The 22,753-nt window shown below is 47.4% G+C and overlaps 1 protein-coding gene across 2 annotated transcripts; it reads left to right on the top strand.

The window, feature by feature from the left end:
- The first annotated feature begins 490 nt into the window (after positions 1-490).
- On the top strand, positions 491-21,237 carry LOC109882234 (NUAK family SNF1-like kinase 1). 2 transcript variants are annotated; one of them, XM_031815543.1, is made up of 7 exons: positions 491-1,271; positions 7,622-7,742; positions 11,844-11,995; positions 16,263-16,328; positions 16,496-16,615; positions 18,290-18,422; positions 19,814-21,237. In XM_031815543.1, the coding sequence occupies exons 1-7, from the start codon at positions 963-965 to the stop codon at positions 20,935-20,937; spliced, it is 2,025 nt and encodes a 674-aa protein (XP_031671403.1). In that variant the 5' UTR covers positions 491-962; the 3' UTR covers positions 20,938-21,237. The 2 variants fall into 2 exon arrangements, with proteins under 2 accessions (XP_031671403.1, XP_031671404.1); XM_031815544.1 differs by lacking the exons at positions 491-1,271; positions 7,622-7,742 and adding an exon at positions 7,750-8,054.
- The last annotated feature ends 1,516 nt before the right edge of the window (positions 21,238-22,753 follow it).

The following is a 22,753-nucleotide window of genomic DNA, read 5'->3' as shown; positions in this document are numbered from 1 at the left end:
ATTCCCTTCCTGTGTGGGTGGGTGTAAATCATTTCCCTAGGGACTACAGGAGGTCCTGGTTTACCATTAGGTAGTCTGAGCACTCATAGGCACACCATGTTCAAGAGTGTCACAATGTTAAGTAATTACACACATCACCTGCTACAGAGCTATAGAACAAACCAAGGTCGCCTCATCTCAAGGTTGGAATACATTTACTCCAGAATTGTACAGAGAATTGACTAATATACCCCTTTATCAGAGCCAGAGCATGTCTAGTAAAACATTCATACTTTTAGAAAATGGTATTTTGCTCCAAGTTAGCTTGTTCTTTCAACAGGCCAAGCCAGCGCAGTGTACAATACTTGCTTTTAGCCCATGTCTCTCTCTCTAATAACATACACAAAAGGCAATCATGGAAAGGGGACAGTAGGGCTCTAGACCCCACCCCCCCGCCTGCCGCTACTGGCTCCAGCTCCTTACACCTCTCTCTGACAAAAAGAAACAGCGAAAGGGAGAGAGGGCGTATGAAAGAGAGCCGATGAGAATGGTACAAACCCGAACAGCTTTGTGTGTCACACTCGAATACATCGCATCCACAGCTATGACCTAGGCGCGGATCGTCGCTCTCAAGACAAGCGCAACATCAGAGAGAGCAATTACGCATGGTTCTGATAGAGAATGAATGAGAAGCTGTATCCAACAATTCCAAAACGCCCGGTTGGTCTCATTTTTCTACCATTTAGAGCAACAACTGGATTACCATAAGGGAGCGACGAGAACGGAGCACAGTAGCAACAACGTCTTTACAATTGAGGAATAAAAGATTTTGCTCCAATAATTGAATAATTTACTTTTCATCAAAACACAAATATTTGTATGTTTTTGGAGGTGTATTTCCAAGGACACATACATTAAAGCACGGATAGCCGTCATTAGGTCCACTCGGATTTGATCATATTGACACTTTATTAGTTATCCTGATGGAAACTGCTTCAAAAGCTCGTCGGCTATCCAATGTGTCCACGGCATCTAACGTGTCCAATGTGTCCACGTCCAGCGCTGGGACTGAGGTAGGACAGAGCGATGTGCAGATTTGGGGGGACAGACCTTTACCTGTCGACTACCTTGGTGACATCTCGATCCTGGATGACGGGAGATGGTCTAACTCTAGCGTGAAGAAACATCACCACAAGCACAACCTGAAGCACCGCTACGAACTGCTGGAGACACTGGGGAAAGGGACATACGGCAAAGTGAAGAAAGCCATCGAGAGACAATCCGGCAAAGTGGTGAGTTTTAGACAACGACTAACCGCCAATGAAACGTGTGTGACAGTTGGAACTTGGTGGGTTACAACAAGTGAATAACACGATTATAATGAAGGTCTTACGTTCTTACGTCACGTAAGAACATCAAAAAGCAGCGTCAAAAAACACTAAATATAGTGTGATGTGTTGGTGTTTCTTTGATAAATATTCATAAACACTCCTATGTTCATGGCGTGTCAATCGGAAATCCCTTGAATTCCCTGATGAGGCCACGTGGGATTTCAGCTTTCCAATTTAAATGAAGCAATGAGCCCATTTAATATTGTTTTATGGCCATAATTACACACGTGGCTTCAGGAGACAAAATCAGTTATATTGTCTCAGAGGTCACACTGCTTATACAAGATAAGCCAAAGGTCAGTTTAAAAGTACATTTTTAGTCCGTTTTAAAGGCCCATGTAGCTACATTTAGTTTCCATCTATAACATGTGTTTTCAGTGTTTACCAGATCTCAGAAGAATGAGTCTCTAGTCTAATTCTGTTGTCTTTAACTTGTGAGTTTTGATGAGCTGAGATGCACGAGTAAAAATTAAAGTTTTGTCCCACTGAATGTGAACTGACAAATCCATTTAATAATGCACCTTGAACCACCGTCCCTGTAGCCATGACATGTGAATTATAGAGATATTTCAGGTATTTTGTTGACTAGTACTAAAATAGGTCTAGTGGGTTACTCAACCTCTGTACTGTGTGAAGAGACAGTGGGAGGGGGAGGGAGATACTGAGGGTATTATTTGACCTCTGGTCACCCCCTGGCTGGGCAACTAGAACTTTCCAAGTGTGAGGTATGCAGGAGGAAAGTAGACAGTCTGCTGTGTGTGTCTCCTCGTTCTGACTAACACCTAGGTGTGAAGGAAGCAGAGGCTCTTGGAGGGGTTACGTGTGGGGTGCACACACACACAAAACACAAGCCCACATATATATATATATATATATATACATACATACACACATACACGACGAGAGCTTCTCACTTGGTCGCTGTATTGATGAGGTACCTATTGACTTTAAACTGTATGAACAGTGGAGAGAGAGAGGGATGGGGGGGCTACATTCTCAATGGTTATCCTGTATAGCCAGGAAGAGAAGACACCACAGAGCCTCCTAAACATTACCCGTCTGTGTGGGGGCTCTGTCAGGCATAGAAATGCCTCCCTGTCCATGTCTAAGAGGTCTGGAGACATGCCTGCTTCAGGACACCCTGCTTACTAGACAGGGAGAGAAAGGATGAGCCAGTGACTGAACACACACTCACACAGACAATACAAACAGAAGTCTGGAAGGGATTTTTAGGCCGGGGTGACTCATTGAGATTAGCTGCTATAAAACTACCATACAAGAGTATTCAGTCTCCTGGCTGCTACCGTACAAGAGTATTCAGTCTCCTGGCTGCTACCATACAAGAGCATTCAGTCTCCTGGCTGCTACCATACAAGAACATTCAGTCTCCTGGCTGCTACCGTACAAGAGCATTCAGTCTCCTGGCTGCTACCGTAAAAGAGCATTCAGTCTCCTGGCTGCTACCGTAAAAGAGCATTCAGTCTCCTGGCTGCTACCGTAAAAGAGCATTCAGTCTCCTGGCTGCTATTGTAAAAGAGCATTCAGTCTCCTGGATGCTACCGTACAAGAACATTCAGTCTCCTGGCTGCTACCGTAAAATAGCATTCAGTCTCCTGGCTGCTACCGTAAAAGAGCATTCAGTCTCCTGGCTGCTACCATACAAGAACATTCAGTCTCCTGGCTGCTACTGTAAAATAACATTCAGTGGGACTTTGAGTCAGTCAATTATGATACACACGGTTGAGTCGCCGTGTGTCTAATCTGTTGTGTCTATCTGACTGAACATTTGTGTACCCACCCTGAACCTTTTTCCCCACTAGAGACATAAGACACAGTCATATGGTGGAGGGTTGAGAGAGCCTTTAGATTGAATGTTGTGTAATTATGCAGCTTTCCCTGGTCGGGTCTAGTCTGGTAATGTTATGAAAGCAGTGAGAGGCGCAGGTTGATAGGGTCAGCCAAGCAGCAGGAAGGGAACACTTCTATGTTGACCTGTCAGGGGACTCTGTGTGAGTGTGTGAGTGTGTGTGAGTGTGTGTGTGTGAGTGTGTGTGAGAGTGTGAGTGTGAGTGTGTGTGTGTGTGTGTGAGTGTGTGAGTGTGAGTGTGTGTGTGTGAGTGTGTGTGTGTGAGTGTGTGTGAGTGAGTGTGAGTGTGTGTGTGAGTGTGTGTAAGTGCCTGTGTTCTGCGCCAGCTTCTCTGGATAGATAGGTATTTCAGAGACAGGTCTAAGGAGAGAGAGACAGAGATAAGGGGGGGGGGGGGGGGTTGTACTAGCCGGGCTAGTCTGGTGTATACTTCACAATAAACCCCCAGTAGCTTCTCTCCTCTCCAAGCTGGGCTAGTCTGGTGTATACATCACAATAAACCCCCCAGTAGCATCTCTCCAGCTGGGTTAGTCTGGTGTGTACACCACAATACAACCACCAGTAGCATCTCTCCTCTCCAGCAGGTTTAGTCTGGTGTGTACATCACAATAAAACCACCAGTAGCATCTCTCCAGCTGGGTCAGTTTGGTGTGTACATCACAATAACCCCCCAGTAGCATCTCTCCTCTCCAGCTGGGTTAGTCTGGTGTGTACATCACAATAAACCCCCCAGTAGCATCTCTCCAGCTGGGTTAGTCTGGTGTGTACATCACAATAAAACCACCAGTAGCATCTCTCCTCTCCAGCTGGGTTAGTCTGGTGTGTACATCACAATAAAACCACCAGTAGCATCTCTCCTCTCCAGCTGGGTTAGTCTGGTGTGTACATCACAATAAAACCACAAGTAGCATCTCTCCTCTCCAGCAGGGTTAGTCTGGTGTGTACATCACAATAAACCCCCAGTAGCTTCTCTCCTCTCCAGCTGGGTTAGTCTGGTGTGTACATCACAATAAACCCCCCAGTAGCATCTCTCCTCTCCAGCTGGGTTAGTCTGGTGTGTACATCACAATAAACCCCCCTGTAGCATCTCTCCAGCTGGGTTAGTCTGGTGTGTACATCACAATAAAACCACCAGTAGCATCTCTCCTCTCCAGCTGGGTTAGTCTGGTGTGTACATCACAATAAAACCACCAGTAGCATCTCTCCTTTCCAGCTGGGTTAGTCTGGTGGGTACATCACAATATACCCCCAGTAGCTTCTCTCCTCTCCAGCTGGGTTAGTCTGGTGTGTACATCACAATAAACCCCCCAGTAGCATCTCTCCCGCTGGGTTAGTCTGGTGTGTACATCACAATAAACCCCCCAGTAGCATCTCTCCTCTCATCATTCTCATCAACCCTGTGTTTACCATTATCTCTAATGACCATGCTGTGAATAGCAGCACCTGCTATGGTGAGCCTCCTTTCCACTCCACTGCACTGATGCAGGGCATAGCCTTTCCCTAATTTCTTCATCAAACAGCCTGCTTGTAAACCAACACACCTGGTTCCTACCACAGACAAAGCCCTGGTCTGTATCTGTGACAGCTCTTCTTCTTCTCTTATAGCCCGAGGCTAAAGAGCACACATGAACAAACGAGCACGCACGCACGCAAGAACATGCACACCCCCTCACATACGCACGTATGCACGCAAGAACACGCACACCCCCTCACACACACACATGCGCATGCACGCAGACACACACACACACACCCCTGCCCCGCCCCCCCACTTAGCCCAGTCAGCCAGCTGTTGTATGGCCCAAATGGTGGTTGTGACTAACGATCCATAACCCTGGGCTGGAGGGGTAAGGGTGTGTCCGTCCTGTCTACCCAGCTGTACAGTAGGCAGGGATCACCATTCACTATCACCACAATAGACTATTCATGAGTTCAGAACTGCATCCCAAATGGTACCCTTCGGTCCAAAGTAGTGCACTATGTAGGGAATAGGGTGCCATTCGGGACGGAAACTAGATTTGGACTGTAATTAAGGAAGGACTTATAGTTCTGTTCTCTGTATTGCCTTTATTAACTTATAATACGCAACCCACATTCTACACTCCGTTTATAACCCATTAAAAACACTAATAATATTCAACTGTACCCACATTCTACACTCTGTTCATAACCCATTAAAACACTAATAATATTCAACTGTACCCACATTCTACACTCTGTTCATAACCCATTAAAACACTAATAATATTCAAGTTGGACACTTAACCATAACACATGATTTGTAACCATAACACATGATTTGTAACCATAACATATGGTTTGTAGACATAACACATGATTTGTAACCATAACACATGATTTGTAGACGTCCAAGGCACCATTGTTTTTAAACCATGTTGAGTCTAGAGGCAGACGTCACTCTGTTAGGAAAGTGTAAATCCAAGGTACCACATACAGGACATTACCAATACTAATATCATATGATGTAATAGAGTCTTATCAGAATGTTACATAATGTTCTGATACTGCTTCTGCCAGCCTGCCACTATGTCTTCTGGAAAGGGGGGAATATTTCACTTCACTTGTCTGCATCCCATATGGCAACCTATTCCCTATATAGTGTACTACGTTTGACTAGCTCTGGTATAAAGTAGTGCACTAAATAGGGAATAGGGTGCCATTTGTGACACATATTTTGTCAAAGGTGTGATTAAACTCTTCTCCCTAAAAAGGAGTGAAGGGGGATATGGTGCCATGAGTGACGCAGGGAATTAGGAAGTACATCTCACTGGAACTTCCTGTCCCTGTCGGCTGACTCATAACCCACTTCCTGTATTCCTAATCCTTTCTATTTTGCCTATTAAGCCTTAACAGCCCCCCCCCCCACACACACACACACACACACACACACACACACAGAGAGAAGCACAACCCTTCAATTGAGCCCACTGCTATGGTGAACCCCGCAAATGACCTTAAAGCAGTCACAGAGATAGGGTCTACATAACCACTGTGCTGGGGATATTTCCTGTCCCATTTAACAAGGCTAATGTCATCCCACTGTGTTCATTATGAGTTTGCCGTGTGGAACCAGCATGGTCTGTCTGAGATACTGTAGAGCAGAGGTTCCCAACTCCAGTCCTCCAGTACCCTCAACAGTACACAACAAAACACCTGATTCCTCATTGAGGGCGCACACGCGCACACACACACACACACACACACACACACACACACACACACACACACACACTGAGCTGTGTAAAATGGAACATCTATTTGTATCTAACCTCATTTAGCATCTGTTGTCTCCAGTGGGCTGGCTGCGTGTCCTTCCATAAACCTAGTTTCTCTCTTCAAGGTTGTGGTAAAACTTCACCATCCATCCTCTCCGCCTCCTCCTCTGAGAGAGAGAGATATTCTTGAGGGTCTTGGCCCAGTTAGAGACACAGCCAGGTTATTTTCCACTACCAGAGGACGGGACACTGCTTATGAGCTTTATTGTGAGAACTAGAACAATCAAAAGTTTATGAGCACATAAGAGCAAAATAATATTTCTTTCCTCTCGCAAGGGACTGGACAAGTTTTACGACTCTTACAAGACCTGAAACAATAAACATAAGTATAAAAGTGAAATGACCACACATAAGTGAGAATATACCACACAGATAAACAATGAGACATCAGTGGAGAGCCATGAGACTGGCAATGGAGAATAATACTCTGTTGACGACCTGAGACCTGCACCATGCTGCCCTCTGTTCTCACTGACACAGGGGTTTATAATACTCTGTTGAAGACCTGAGACCTGCACCATGCTGCCCTCTGACACAGGGGTTTATAAAACTCTGTTGAAGACCTGAGACCCGCACCATGCTGCCCTCTGACACAGGGGTTTATAAAACTCTGTTGAAGACCTGAGACCCGCACCATGCTGCCCTCTGACCTCTGACCTCACTGACACAGGCGTTTATAATACTCTGTTGAAGACCTGAGACCTGCACCATGCTGCCCTCTGACCTCACTGACACAGGGGTTTATAATACTCTGTTGACGACCTGAGACCTGCACCATGCTGCCCCTCTGACCTCTGACCTTACTGACACAGGGCAGGATAAGCCAGAGACAGTTCTACTAAACGCTGAGCTTTTGTATTGATCCAGTATTGATCATCTGTTTGTCTCCCGTGACATAACATTTAAACGTCTGTGACTGTCATCGGGTCCAGTCAAAATACAAGGGTCACTCCAATACAACATGTTCACAGTGGACTCAGATAACTGTGTGTGTGAAGTAATCTGCAGTCACGCTCTAATCAGTGATCACGCTTCTGTTGTGTGACCTGTGTGTGATGATGTGGTGTTCTCTCTCTCTCTTCTGCCAGGTGGCCATTAAGTCCATCAGGAAGGAGAAGATCAAGGATGATCAGGACATGGTTCACATCCGCAGAGAGATCGAGATCATGTCCTCCCTCAAACACCCTCACATCATCTCCATCTACGAAGGTAGGTCTGAGAGAGAGATGGGGAGAGAGAGATCATGTCCTCCCTCAAACACCCTCACATCATCTCCATCTACGAAGGTAGGTCTGAGAGAGAGATGGGGAGAGAGAGATCATGTCCTCCCTCAAACACCCTCACATCATCTCCATCTACGAAGGTAGGTCTGAGAGAGAGATGGGGAGAGAGAGAGATCATGTCCTCCCTCAAACACCCTCACATCATCTCCATCTACGAAGGTAGGTCTGAGAGAGAGATGGGGAGAGAGAGAGATCATGTCCTCCCTCAAACACCCTCACATCATCTCCATCTACGAAGGTAGGTCTGAGAGAGAGATGGGGAGAGAGAGATCATGTCCTCCCTCAAACACCCTCACATCATCTCCATCCATCCCCCCATCTCCAGAGAGATGGGGGGGGAGAGAGAGAGACAGAGAGAGAGAAGGAGAGAGAGGGAGAGAGAGAGAGATGGGGAGAGAGAGACAGAGGGAGAGAGGCAGCACAATTAGACCCAACCAAATCATGAGAAAACAAAAAGATAACTACTTAACACATTGGAAAGAATTAACAAAAAAACAGAGCAAACTAGAATGCTATTTGGCCCTACACAGAGAGTACACAGCGGCAGAATACCTGACCACTGTGACTGACCCAAAATTAAGGAAAGCCTTGACTATGTACAGACTCAGTGAGCATAGCCTTGCTATTGAGAAAGGCCGCCGTAGGCAGACATGGCTCTCAAGAGAAGACAGGCTGTGCTCACTGCCCACAAAATGAGGTGGAAACTGAGCTGCACTTCCTAACCTCCTGCCCAATGTATGACCATATTAGAGAGACATATTTCCCTCAGATTACACAGATCCACAAAGAATTCGAAAACAAATCCAATTTTGAAAAACTCCCATATCTACTGGGTGAAATTCCACAGTGTGCCATCACAGCAGCAAGATTTGTGACCTGTTGCCACGAGAAAAGGGCAACCAGTGAAGAACAAACACCATTGTAAATACAACCCATATTTATGCTTATTTATTTTATCTTGTGTCCTTTAGCCATTTGTACATTGTTAGAACACTGTATATATATATAATATGACACTTGTAATGTCTTTACTGTTTTGAAACTTCTGTATGTGTAATGTTTACTGTTAATTTTTGTTGTTTTTCACTTTATATATTCACTTTGTATGTTGTCTACCTCACTTGCTTTGGCAATGTTAACACATGTTTCCCATGCCAATAAAGCCCTTGAATTGAATTGAATTGAGAGGGAGAGAGAGGGAGAGAGAGAGAGAGAGATGGGGAGAGAGAAAGAGAGATGGGGAGAGAGAGAGAGGGGGAGAGAGAGAGACAGAGAGAGAGACAGAGAGAGAGAGAGAGATGGGGGGAGAGAGAGAGACAGAGAGAGAGAGGGAGAGAGAGGGAGAGAGAGAGAGAGAGAGAAAGAGAGAGACAGAGAGAGAGACAGAGAGAGAGACAGAGAGAGAGAGAGAGAGAGAGAGAGAGAGAGAGAGAGACAGAGAGAGAGAGAGAGAGAGAGACAGAGAGAGAGAGAGAGAGAGAGAGAGAGAGACAGAGAGAGAGAGAGAGACAGAGACAGAGAGAGACAGAGGAGAGAGAGAGAGGGAGAGAGAGAGAGAGAGAGAGACAGAGAGAGACAGAGAGAGAGAGAGAGAGAGAGAGAGAGACAGAGAGAGAGAGAGAGCAGGGAGTGTGTTCATTTGTTTGCCTTTGCACATACTGCACTGTACAGCGAATCAGAAGGGAACATTGGACAGATTCCACTGAAGATTCCTCATCCCTCTGTCTCCACTATCGCCAAGTCCAACATCTGTGGATGTTTACTATGATGTTGGCTGCTTACGTAGGAACAGGGAACACACATGACTGAGAGACCAAGTGTAACCCAAAACAAACCCAAATAACACTCAAATAGCAACACATGATGTCATAACGTAGACTTGTATTTGTATTTTAAGGACATCTGTCTGGATAATTTGAACATTTGAGTATATTTGGGTGTGAAGGCCATCAGTGTCTTGTTGCCTTGCTGGTGTGTGTCTCTCATTGTGAAACCACAAAGGTTCTGTGAGGGCAGCCAGCAGTACCATCTCTGTGTTCTGTACAGTATCTGTCATCAACTATACAACAGAGTCTTTAAAGGATGAATACTACATGTGTTTATTGTTGTGGTTTGGACCGAGCCCAGAAAGCCCTAGAAACACACTTTATAAAGTTTATACAGCCAAGCCCCGGTGTCACCCGAATAAGAGAGAGAGCAGGAGGAGGGAGAGAGAAAGAGAGGGGAGAGAAGGGAGAGAGAGAGGAGGGATAGAGAGAGAGAGAGAGAGGAGGGGGAGAGAGGACAAAGAGAGGAGGAGGGAAAGAGGAGGAGGGAGAGAGAGAGGAGGAGGAAAGAGAGAAAGAGAGAGAGAGAAAGAGAGAAGAGAAGAGAGAGAGAGGAGGACGGAGAGAGACAGGATGAGGGAGAGAGGAGGAGAGAGAGAGAGAGAGAGGATGTCTTTGGACCCCCAGTATTTTGGGGCCTGACCGGTCTCATTCATTAATCTCTATGTTTAGACTAGAGGGGAGAGGGCCCACCTCTCAGAGTCCACTAGCCTGTATTTAATAGGGATGAACTGAACTAGCTAGGTAATTACACTGAGGAGTGACTGGAGAGGACTGCCATAGGTCGCAGCTAGCAGACAGACTGAAGGCCACACACACACACACACACACACACACACACACACACACACACACACTGGAACCAGCCCCCTGTAGTTTTCTGGTTTCACAGCAACAGCAGCAGATTAAGTCGCCAGGAGTCAGAGAAAGTTCAGGTTCAGTCCTGGCTAGCCAGCCCACAACCAGCACTGTAGGGATCCTTCCTTAGATGTCAAAATACTGTCTAACACAAACATGATAAATGATGAATAAAGTTGTCACCTGACCAATATAAATACCCTTTATTTTATCACAAAAATGGTCTACAGTGGTCGGTCCGTGGGGATTTTCCAGGAGCTCTGGACCTGAGTCAGAGTTGTTATTGTGCAGAGCCATGTAGTGTAGAAGGAGAATAGACAGGTCCTCTGACAGCCTAATACGACTGACAGGCTACTGTCGCTTAGCTCCAGGTCAGGCACAATGGAAAGAGTTCAGGATCTGGGAGAGGAGAGGGGGGAGAGAGAGACAGAAGGAGACAGAGAGAGACAGAGCGAGAGAGGGAGAGAGAGAGAGAAGAGGTGAGAGAGACAGAAGAGGACAGAGAGAGAGAGAGAAAGAGAGACAGACAGAGACATTGAGAGAGATAGAGTGGTGAGAGAGTGAGGAGAAGAATTGAGAGAGACAGCGAGAAAGAGGTGAAGAGGTGAGAGACAAAGAGCGAGAGAGGAGAAGAGGTGAGAGAGTGAGGGGAGAAGAGGAGAGAGAGGGAGAGAGAGACAAATGGAGAGAGAGAGAGAGAGAGAGACAGATAGAGAGGAAAAGAGGAGAGAGAGAGTGAGAGAGAGAGAGAGAGAGACAGAGAGGGAGAGAGAGAGAAGAGGTGAGAGTGACATACAGGGTTTATTAACAGGGTTAGAGGTGTGTGATACACTGACCACTCTCTCTTTTAGTGATCTTACATAATACTGACACTTGCCTTACGCACACAGGATGGAAGAACCAACACACACACATCACCCACTATCCTCCTACTGTTCTCACCAGAAGGTCTACCAACATGACTTCTACCAACTGTCCTGGGTGAGGACATGACTCAGATATCACAGTGTTCCTCAACTATATCAGGGTAGAACAGTGTCCCTATTCTAAACAGTTAACAGCAGTATAACACAACAATGTGAACAGTATCAGAGACCTCGCCGTTGAAGCACAGAAGCAAGATCCCCAGTCGTGCTAAATTGGTGACAGTATGTCTCTCTGTATTCTGGATTTACTCCAAAGGGCCCCATTGTTGAAACTGTGGACCCGGTGGGCCCTGGTCAAAAGTAGTGTTCACTATATCTGGAAATAGAGGGCTATTTGGGATGCAACCTGAGATGGGTTTGCTGATTTCAAACTCCTCCCATCCTGACGTTGTCCTCTGTGTATGTCCTTGTGTCCAGTGTTTGAGAACAAGGACAAGATAGTGATCGTGATGGAATACGCCAGTAAGGGAGAGCTGTATGATTACATCAGCGAGCGACGGCGGCTGAGCGAGAGAGAGACACGACACTTCTTCAGGCAGATTGTTTCCGCCGTGCACCACTGTCACAAGGTAAGAGATGCGCTGATCTGAGGTCAGTTTTACTCTCTTCTGTATGGTAAAGGCTAGGACCTGGGGAAGGCTGAGCTGATCCTAGGTTTGTGCCCTAAGCCAATGGACATTTCTACAAGGAAAAGCTATGCAGCTGTCCCAACCCACACACATCCATTCTGTAGTTGGAAACCAGAGTTAAAGGGTACAGTACCCTACAGCAGACCAGAGTACAGTACCCTACAGCAGACCAGAGTACATTACACTACAGCAGACCAGAGTACATTACCCTACAGCAGACCAGAGTACATTACCCTACAGCAGACCAGAGTACAGTACCCTACAGCAGACCAGAGTACAGTACCCTACAGCAGACCAGAGTACAGTACCCTACAGCAGACCAGAGTACAGTACCCTACAGCAGACCAGAGTACAGTACCCTACAGCAGACCAGAGTACAGTACCCTACAGCAGACCAGAGTACATTACCCTACAGCAGACCAGAGTACAGTACCCTACAGCAGACCAGAGTACAGTACCCTACAGCAGACCAGAGTACATTACCCTACAGCAGACCAGAGTACAGTACCCTACAGCAGACCAGAGTACAGTACCCTACAGCAGACCAGAGTACAGTACCCTACAGCAGACCAGAGTACAGTACCCTACAGCAGACCAGAGTACAGTACCCTATAGCAGACCAGAGTACATTACCCTACAGCAGACCAGAGTACAGTACCCTACAGCAGACCAGAGTACAGTACCCTACAGCAGACCAGAGTACAGTACCCTACAGCAGACCAGAGTACAGTACCCTATAGCAGACCAGAGTACATTACCCTACAGCAGACCAGAGTACAGTACCCTACAGCAGACCAGAGTACAGTACCCTACAGCAGACCAGAGTACAGTACCCTACAGCAGACCAGAGTACAGTACCCTACAGCAGACCAGAGTACAGTACCCTACAGCAGACCAGAGTACATCCCCCTACAGCAGACCAGAGTACAGTACCCTACAGCAGACCAGAGTACATTACCCTACAGCAGACCAGAGTACAGTACCCTACAGCAGACCAGAGTACAGTACCCTACAGCAGACCAGAGTACATTACCCTACAGCAGACCAGAGTACAGTACCCTACAGCAGACCAGAGTACAGTACCCTACAGCAGACCAGAGTACAGTACCCTATAGCAGACCAGAGTACAGTACCCTACAGCAGACCAGAGTACAGTACCCTACAGCAGACCAGAGTACATTACCCTACAGCAGACCAGAGTACAGTACCCTATAGCAGACCAGAGTACAGTACCCTACAGCAGACCAGAGTACAGTACCCTACAGCAGACCAGAGTACAGTACCCTACAGCAGACCAGAGTACAGTACCCTACAGCAGACCAGAGTACAGTACCCTACAGCAGACCAGAGTACAGTACCCTACAGCAGACCAGAGTACATTACCCTACAGCAGACCAGAGTACAGTACCCTATAGCAGACCAGAGTACAGTACCCTACAGCAGACCAGAGTACAGTACCCTACAGCAGACCAGAGTACAGTACCCTACAGCAGACCAGAGTACAGTACCCTACAGCAGACCAGAGTACAGTACCCTACAGCAGACCAGAGTACAGTACCCTACAGCAGACCAGAGTACAGTACCCTACAGCAGACCAGAGTACAGTACCCTACAGCAGACCAGAGTACAGTACCCTACAGCAGACCAGAGTACATTACCCTACAGCAGACCAGAGTACAGTACCCTACAGCAGACCAGAGTACATTACCCTACAGCAGACCAGAGTACAGTACCCTACAGCAGACCAGAGTACAGTACCCTATAGCAGACCAGAGTACATCCCCCTACAGCAGACCAGAGTACATCCCCCTACAGCAGACCAGAGTACATTACCCTACAGCAGACCAGAGTACATTACCCTACAGCAGACCAGAGTACAGTACCCTACAGCAGACCAGAGTACAGTACCCTACAGCAGACCAGAGTACAGTACCCTACAGCAGACCAGAGTACAGTACCCTACAGCAGACCAGAGTACAGTACCCTACAGCAGACCAGAGTACAGTACCCTACAGCAGACCAGAGTACAGTACCCTACAGCAGACCAGAGTACAGTACCCTACAGCAGACCAGAGTACAGTACCCTACAGCAGACCAGAGTACAGTACCCTACAGCAGACCAGAGTACATTACCCTACAGCAGACCAGAGTACATTACCCTACAGCAGACCAGAGTACAGTACCCTACAGCAGACCAGAGTACATTACCCTACAGCAGACCAGAGTACAGTACCCTATAGCAGACCAGAGTACAGTACCCTACAGCAGACCAGAGTACAGTACCCTACAGCAGACCAGAGTACAGTACCCTACAGCAGACCAGAGTACATTACCCTACAGCAGACCAGAGTACATTACCCTACAGCAGACCAGAGTACATTACCCTACAGCAGACCAGAGTACAGTACCCTACAGCAGACCAGAGTACAGTACCCTACAGCAGACCAGAGTACAGTACCCTACAGCAGACCAGAGTACAGTACCCTACAGCAGACCAGAGTACATTACCCTACAGCAGACCAGAGTTAGCTCACACAATAAGACACATAATTTCCCTTCTGTGCCCATGTAGCAGCCCATCCCCCACCCTCCCCTTCCCTCAGGCCCTCTCCACCTCCAGGTTGAGTGCTGTTCCCTGGGGAGACAGAGAGAGTGTTGGCCCTTTGTCCTCCACAGTCCCTACAGCTGGTGGCTATGACTGATGTCATTACTGTAGGTCCTGGTGGAGTGATGTCATATACCCAGCTGGGAGAGACTGAGGGTGCATCCCAAATATAGTGCACTACTATGGGCCCTGGTTAAAACAAGTGTGCACTGCAAAGGGAATAGGGTGCCAGCTGGGAGAGGATGACTGACGGATAGGGCTGGCTACAGCTGCTGCTGACATCCTGGTGAGGGAGTTGTCGGGGGAAACCGTGACATCCTGGTGAGGGAGTTGTCGGGGGCAACCATGACATGGTGAGGAGGGAGGAGCCGGACATAGAGATACAGTAGGTTAGGAAAGGGCAGCGCTGCTGTGACAGACGGAAGGAAGTGTGGCAGAGTATAGACTTCCCCTGCTTCCTCCCTACAGATAGAGAGACGGGGAGGGAGGGAGGGAGAGAGAGAGAGAGAGGGAGGGCGAGAGAGAGAGAGGGAGGGCGAGAGAGAGAGAGAGAGAGAGAGAGGGAGAGAGAGAGAGAGGGAGGGAGGGAGATAAAGAAAAGCGAGAGAGAGATAAAGAAAAGCGAGAGAGAGAGAGAGAGACAGAGAGAGAGAGAGATAGATAAAGAAAAGCGAGAGAGAGAGAGAGAGACAGAGAGAGAGAGAGATAGATAAAGAAAAGCGAGAGAGAGAGAGAGAGAGACAGAGAGAGAGAGAGATAGATAAAGAAAAGCGAGAGAGAGAGGTCGGACACATCTTTCTTTGAGCACATCTGCCTTCCATGGTTAAGTGAATTATCAACACACAGTGCATGGTCAAACTGTTCACGTGGGTCTTCTGGTTCATATTGAACCATGACCGCACTTCCTGTCACTGGCTGAATTCCAAATGGCACCCTGATCCCTACATGCACTGACTACTGCACTCATTACGACCTGGGCCCATGGGGCTCTGGCCCGAAGTAGTGCACTATGTAGGGAATAGGGTGGCGTTTGAGATGCGGATCCTGTGTCCCACATGTTTAACAGCTGTTTAGTGTGTCACCCAACAACACGAGAGATGTACTTTATGTCATTGAGATGAATTAAAGATGCTACATGTATATAGAACATGTGCCACTTGAAAATAACCATCGCGGATGAGCTCACCAAACATAGTAGACAAAAGACAGGTGCGCAAGTGTGTGTGTACGTGGGCGTGTGTGTGTACGTGGGCGTGTGTGTGTGTACGTGGGCGTGTGTGTACGTGGGCGTGTGTACGTGTACGTGGGCGTGTGTACGTGTACGTGGGCTTGTGTGTGTGTACGTGGGCGTGTGTGTGTGTACGTGGGTGTGTGTGTGTGTACGTGGGCGTGTGTGTGTGTACGTGGGCGTGTGTGTGTACGTGGGCGTGTGTACGTGGGCGTGTGTGTGTGTACGTGGGCATGTGTGTGTGTACGTGGGCGTGTGTGTGTGTGTGTGTGTGTGTGTGTGTACGTGGGCGTGTGTGTGTGTGTACGTGGGCGTGTGTGTGTGTGTGTGTGTAAATGGGTCACAGTTTAATTAGACTTGTTTTGTCTTTGTAGAACGGAGTGGTGCACAGGGATTTAAAACTGGAAAACGTGCTGCTGGATGAAAACTGTAATATCAAGGTAAGACCTTTGACCCCGTAGAGATGTCCATCTCTTGTCTTTCATATGCTGTATTTCAACACAGCATCTTAGCGATAGGAACAGTCTCTTTACAGGTGCAATCAGGGATCTGCGAGTCTTATCCAAGGGTCATTTAACGTTGATTGTCATGCTCTTCGCTCCTCCAGATTGCTGACTTTGGTCTGTCCAACCTTTACCACAAAGACGAGCTCCTTCAGACGTTCTGTGGCAGCCCTCTGTACGCCTCACCAGAGATCGTCAACGGCAGGCCCTACCATGGTCCAGAGGTACACACACACACACACACACACACACACACGGTAAGACACGAATAGCCCACATGGCAGTGAACAAGGGAAATCCTTCTCTTCACTTCTGATCTGTGTCATTCTGAAACCCAGAGAGTCTTATTTCAGACCTGCTGGACTGATCCTGCTGTACATCATACTCTCTCTGAGGCTCATGGAAATAAGACACAAATCTAAACTCCCGGGTTCTCACCAGTGGAAAATCCCCAGAACAAATTCCCTATAACAGTTGGATAAGGGAAACACTGAAGGGAACCCCCATCCCAAAAAGTGCTCTTGCTCCTCTGGGTTTGTCCTTAAGCTGACAAGTGAAGGTAGTGAACACCCATTCCTGTCTTGGAGGAAGTTTACTCACACACACACACACACACACACACACACACACACACACACACACACACACACACACACACACACACACACACACACACACACACACACACATCCTGTCAGGCCCAGCCAGCCAGGCTTCACAGCCACTTCCCCAACAGCCAGCCCAGGTCAGCTCACTCATCTGAAAGGAGTCTCAACATGTTACCAAACATAGACCCAGAATGACTATGACTCCAGGAGTCCCATCATTTCATGAGACATTAGGAGCCGCCCCTCTCCCACCCTACAGTAAATCTGACATAATGACCCCTACACCAGCTGACCCTGTCACCCCTCCTCTACTCCCATCTCCTTTAGCTTCCTGAGAAAAGCCTTTCCTCGGTTTGACACAGCTGGTCAAAGAGGCCGAGACCGACAGAGTCCAAGCCAACAATCACAGCTCTATATTCACGCACGCACGCACACACGCAACCACTGAGGTTATGGAGTCAGGGGAGTAGACTTCCCCAGAGACTAATCGTCCATTGTTTCCCAGCTAGCTGTGATTTACAGAACACTGTGATTCCTGGAGATTATCTCAGCTAATCAGAGAATACGGCCCGTGTCCCAAATTAAACCATGTTCTCTATGAGCCCTGGTCACTACATAGGGAATATGCTGTCATTTGGGCCGAAGCCTAAGGTCTATACCTCAGAGCCAAAGGCAACCTCATCAGAACAGAACCCAATCACTTAAGTCACAGACCTTGACATGGCTTTTACAACAGCAATCAGTGTGCAAAGAACGGAGTGTTTGGAGAAGATACAGAATCTTGTTATTCTTTCTGTTAAAACACATTAAAGGGCCATTATCTTAGCCAGCAGACGGGTGTGAAAACAGTAGGAAGTATAACCATGACAAACCAACAGTAGTAAATCAGCAGCCTTGAGGTCTGTGTGCTACTGAGGCCACCATACAAGAACGCTATGGACAGTATTGTAACTACCAGCGTGTTGTGTTTCCAGGTAGACAGTAGTGTTTCCAGGTCGACAGTATTGTAACTACCAGCGTGTTGTGTTTCCAGGTAGACAGTAGTGTTTCCAGGTAGACAGTAGTGTTTCCAGGTAGACAGTAGTGTTTCCAGGTAGACAGTAGTGTTTCCAGGTAGACAGTAGTGTTTCCAGGTCGACAGTATTGTAACTACCAGCGTGTTGTGTTTCCAGGTAGACAGTAGTGTTTCCAGGTAGACAGTATTGTAACTACCAGCGTGTTGTGTTTCCAGGTAGACAGTAGTGTTTCCAGGTAGACAGTATTGTAACTACCAGTGTGTTGTGTTTCCAGGTAGACAGTTGGGCCCTGGGAGTTCTTCTCTACACCCTGGTCTATGGGACCATGCCCTTCGATGGGGAAGACCACAATAAACTCATCCGCCAGATCACCAACGGAGAGTACAGGGAACCTACACAGTCCTCAGGTACTAGTTTAACTCTGTTGCTGTGTCCTCTTTCTTTCTCGCGCTGTAGCTGTCTTCTCTCTCTTTCTGTAGCTGTCTCCTCTCTCTCTTTCTGTAGCTGTCTCCTCTCTCTTTCTGTAGCTGTCTCCTCTCTCTCTCCCTCTCTCTGTAGCTGTCTCCTCTTTCTTTCTTTCTCTGTAGCTCTCTCCTCTTTCTATCTCTCTCTGTAGCTGTCTCCTCTCTCTCTCTCTCTATAGCTGTCTCTTCTTTCTATCTCTCTCTGTAGCTGTCTCCTCTTTCTTTCTCTCTCTGTAGCTGTCTCCTCTTTCTTTCTCTCTCTGTAGCTGTCTCCTCTTTCTATCTCTCTGTAGCGGTCTCCTCTTTCTCTCTCTCTCTCTGTAGCTGTCTCCTCTTTCTTTCTGTAGCTGTCTCTTCTTTCTTTCTCTCTCTGTAACTGTCTCCTCTCTCTGTAGCTGTCTCCGCTCTGTCTCGCTCTGTCGCTGTCTCCGCTCTGTAGCTATCTCCTCTCTCTCTCTCTCTCTCTGCAGCTCTCTTCTTTCTCTCTAGCTGTCTCCTCTCTCTTTTTGTAGCTTTCTCCCCTCTCTCTCTGTAGCTGTCTCCTATCTTTTTGTAGCTGTCTCCCCTCGCTCTCTGTAGCTGTCTCCTCTTTCTCTCTCTCTCTGTAGCGGTCTCCTCTTTCTTTCTGTAGCTGTCTCCTCTCTCTCGCTCTGTAGCTATCTCCTCTCTCTCTCTGTAGCTCTCTCCTCTCTCTCTAGCTGTCTCCTCTCTCTTTTTGTAGCTGTCTCCCCTCTCTCTCTGTAGCTGTCTCCTCTCTCTCTCTCTTTAGCTGTCTCCTCTCGCTCTCTGTGTAGCTGTCTCCTCTCTTTTTGTAGCTGTCTCCCCTCTCTCTCTGTAGCTGTCTCCTCTCTCTCTCTCTTTAGCTGTCTCCCTTCTCTCTCTCTTCAGCTGTCTTCCCTCTCTGTAACTGTCTCCTCTCTCTCTCTTTAGCTATCTCCTCTCTCTCTCTCTGTGTAGCTGTCTCCTCTCTCTTTCTCTCTGTTTGTCTCCTCTCTCTCCTCACTGTCTCCTCTCTCTCTCTCTCTCTTTAGCTGTCTCCTCTCTCTCTCTCTTTAGCTGTCTCCCTTCTCTCTCTCTTCAGCTGTCTTCCCTCTCTGTAGCTGTCTCCTCTCTCCGTAGCTGTCTCCTCTCTCTCTCTCTGTAGCTGTCTCCTCTCTCTCTCTCTGTAGCTGTCTCCTCTCTCTCTCTCTGTAGCTGTCTCCTCTCTCTCTCTCTCTCTCTGTAGCTGTCTCCTCCCTCTCTCTGTAACTGTCTCCTCTCTCTCTCTGTCTGTTAAATAATGCCATAGATTGTTGCTAAAGTCTCTGTCCGCCTCACCTTCCACTCTCTCCCAGATGCTCGTGGTCTGATCCGCTGGATGTTGATGGTTAATCCGGAGCGTCGAGCCACGGTGGAAGACATCGCCAACCACTGGTGGGTCAATTGGGGCTGGAAGACCACTGTGTGTGACTGTGACATCCAGAAGGACAACAGTGGCTGCATCTCTTCTCCAACGCTAGCACGCTTTATCGACTGGCAGAACCGCACCACAGAGTCACCCAGGGTGGCGCTGGTCAAGCCTCCCCGCTCGGAACACCCCGCCGTACCCCCCCATGCTGGCCGCCAGCGCCTGAGGAAGTCCAGGAAGGAGAATGATAGCGGAGCGCTCCACCATCACACCGCGTGGGAAGACAAAGACAAACCAGGACTGAAGAGACCCAAGGGGATCCTGAAGATGCATGTGTCTGAGCAGAGGTCCCACAGCCTGGGGGAGATCGAGCTGAGTCGCTCCCTGCACTTCCACGAGGGAAGGGAGCTGCTCTCCAGCCCCGAGAGAGATGAGGAGGAGGACGATGATCAGGATCGCCTGGGGGTCTCGCCGGCCAAGATGGTGCCCACCCTCCCCAAGAAGGGCATCCTGAAGAACAACCAGCAGCGGGAGTCTGGCTACTACTCCTCCCCGGAGCGCAGTGAGTCCTCTGAACTGCTAGGGGGCAGCACCTCCATGGCCCCACCCGCCAGCTCACCAACAAAGAGGTCCATGGGGAGAAAGGGCATATTGAAGCGTAATGGGAAGTACGGCAACTCCACTTCCTTCCACAGTGGCTTGTCCAATATGAGCTTCCACGGAGAGACTCCGGGGGACTCGGGCCTCTCTCGCAGCCAGAGTAAACCCTCCAGTATTGTCTGTGAGGAGATGGGTCTCTCCAGTGTTCCCCCCTTAATGGGAATGGATTGGTCTCCCTCGTCCCCGCAGCCACACGTCAGGGCCTGTATGTCGGCTGAGGATCTACTCCAGCTGGCAGGCTTCAGACGGGGCCTCCAGACGGCTGCAGGGGGGCTCCATGGGGGGAAGGTGGGGACCCGAGGGACACCAGGGTCTCCTGGTGACGACGGCAGCTTCTCTCTGCTAGGGGACATGGATGATATGACCCAGGTCTACCAACACACCCTGGACATCAGCAGCAATCTGACCTAGAGGAGGTGGAGTTGGGAGTTTGGAAGGGAAGGGACATGGGAAGGACAGACACACACTTGAACCCTCATTTCTGGGTTTAGGACTGGCCAGGTGTGTTGTGAACTGGGCATCCCAGCCACCTTAATGTACTGAATCTACCCTCTCAGAGACAGTGCTGCTGTAAATCTTTATATGTTCAATAGAGCTAAATAAATATTGTGTTGTATGTCATTCAGAGTCACAAACCATGCTGTGGTGAAGCTCAATGTAATAGACAGTCAGGACTACTGTTCATGTTATCTCAATGTAATAGACAGTTAGGACTACTCAATGTAATAGACAGTCAGGACTACTGTTCATGTTATCTCAATGTAATAGACAGTTAGGACTACTGTTCATGTTATCTCAATGTAATAGACAGTTAGGACTACTCAATGTAATAGACAGTCAGGACTACTGTTCATTTTATCTCAATGTAATAGACAGTTAGGACTACTGTTCATGTTATCTCAATGTAACAGACAGTTAGGACGACTCTCAATGTAACAGACAGTTAGGACTACTGTTCATGTTATCTCAATGTAACAGACAGTTAGGACTACTGTTCATGTTATCTCAATGTAACAGACAGTTAGGACTACTGTTCATGTTATCTCAATGTAACAGACAGTTAGGACTACTGTTCATGTTATCTCAATGTAACAGACAGTTAGGACTACTGTTCATGTTATCTCAATGTAACAGACAGTTAGGACTACTGTTCATGTTATCTCAATGTAACAGACAGTTAGGACTACTGTTCATGTTATCTCAATGTAACAGACAGTTAGGACTACTGTTCATGTTATCTCAATGTAACAGACAGTTAGGACTACTGTTCATGTTATCTCAATGTAATAGACAGTCAGGACTACTGTTCATGTTATCTCAATGTAACAGACAGTTAGGACTACTGTTCATGTTATCTCAATGTAACAGACAGTTAGGACTACTGTTCATGTTATCTCAATGTAACAGACAGTTAGGACTACTGTTCATGTTATCTCAATGTAACAGACAGTTAGGACTACTGTTCATGTTATCTCAATGTAACAGACAGTTAGGACTACTGTTCATGTTATCTCAATGTAACAGACAGTTAGGACTACTGTTCATGTTATCTCAATGTAACAGACAGTTAGGACTACTGTTCATGTTATCTCAATGTAACAGACAGTTAGGACTACTGTTCATGTTATCTCAATGTAACAGACAGTTAGGACTACTGTTCATGTTATCTCAATGTAACAGACAGTTAGGACTACTGTTCATGTTATCTCAATGTAACAGACAGTTAGGACTACTGTTCATGTTATCTCAATGTAACAGACAGTTAGGACTACTGTTCATGTTATCTCAATGTAACAGACAGTTAGGACTACTGTTCATGTTATCTCAATGTAACAGACAGTTAGGACTACTGTTCATGTTATCTCAATGTAACAGACAGTCAGGACTACTGTTCATGTTGTCTCAATGTAACAGACAGTTAGGACTACTCTCAATGTAACAGACAGTCAGGACTACTGTTCATGTTATCTCAATGTAACAGACAGTTAGGACTACTGTTCATGTTATCTCAATGTAACAGACAGTTAGGACTACTGTTCATGTTATCTCAATGTAACAGACAGTTAGGACTACTGTTCATGTTATCTCAATGTAACAGACAGTTAGGACTACTGTTCATGTTATCTCAATGTAACAGACAGTCAGGACTACTGTTCATGTTATCTCAATGTAACAGACAGTCAGGACTACTGTTCATGTTATCTCAATGTAACAGACAGTTAGGACT

The sequence above is a fragment of the Oncorhynchus kisutch genome, unplaced genomic scaffold (genome assembly GCF_002021735.2).
Source record: "Oncorhynchus kisutch isolate 150728-3 unplaced genomic scaffold, Okis_V2 Okis09a-Okis19a_hom, whole genome shotgun sequence".
Lineage (NCBI taxonomy): Eukaryota > Metazoa > Chordata > Actinopteri > Salmoniformes > Salmonidae > Oncorhynchus > Oncorhynchus kisutch.
This window is presented reverse-complemented; position numbering and strand designations above follow the sequence as displayed.

Excerpts from the sequence above, each read along its gene's own strand:
- LOC109882234 (XM_031815543.1), top strand. The coding sequence starts at position 963 with ATGGAAACTGCTTCAAAAGCTCGTCGGCTATCCAATGTGTCCACGGCA. Across the intron at positions 1,272-7,621 it reads AGAGACAATCCGGCAAAGTG|GTGGCCATTAAGTCCATCAG; the intron begins GTGAGTTTTAGA and ends CTCTTCTGCCAG. Across the intron at positions 7,743-11,843 it reads CATCATCTCCATCTACGAAG|TGTTTGAGAACAAGGACAAG; the intron begins GTAGGTCTGAGA and ends CCTTGTGTCCAG.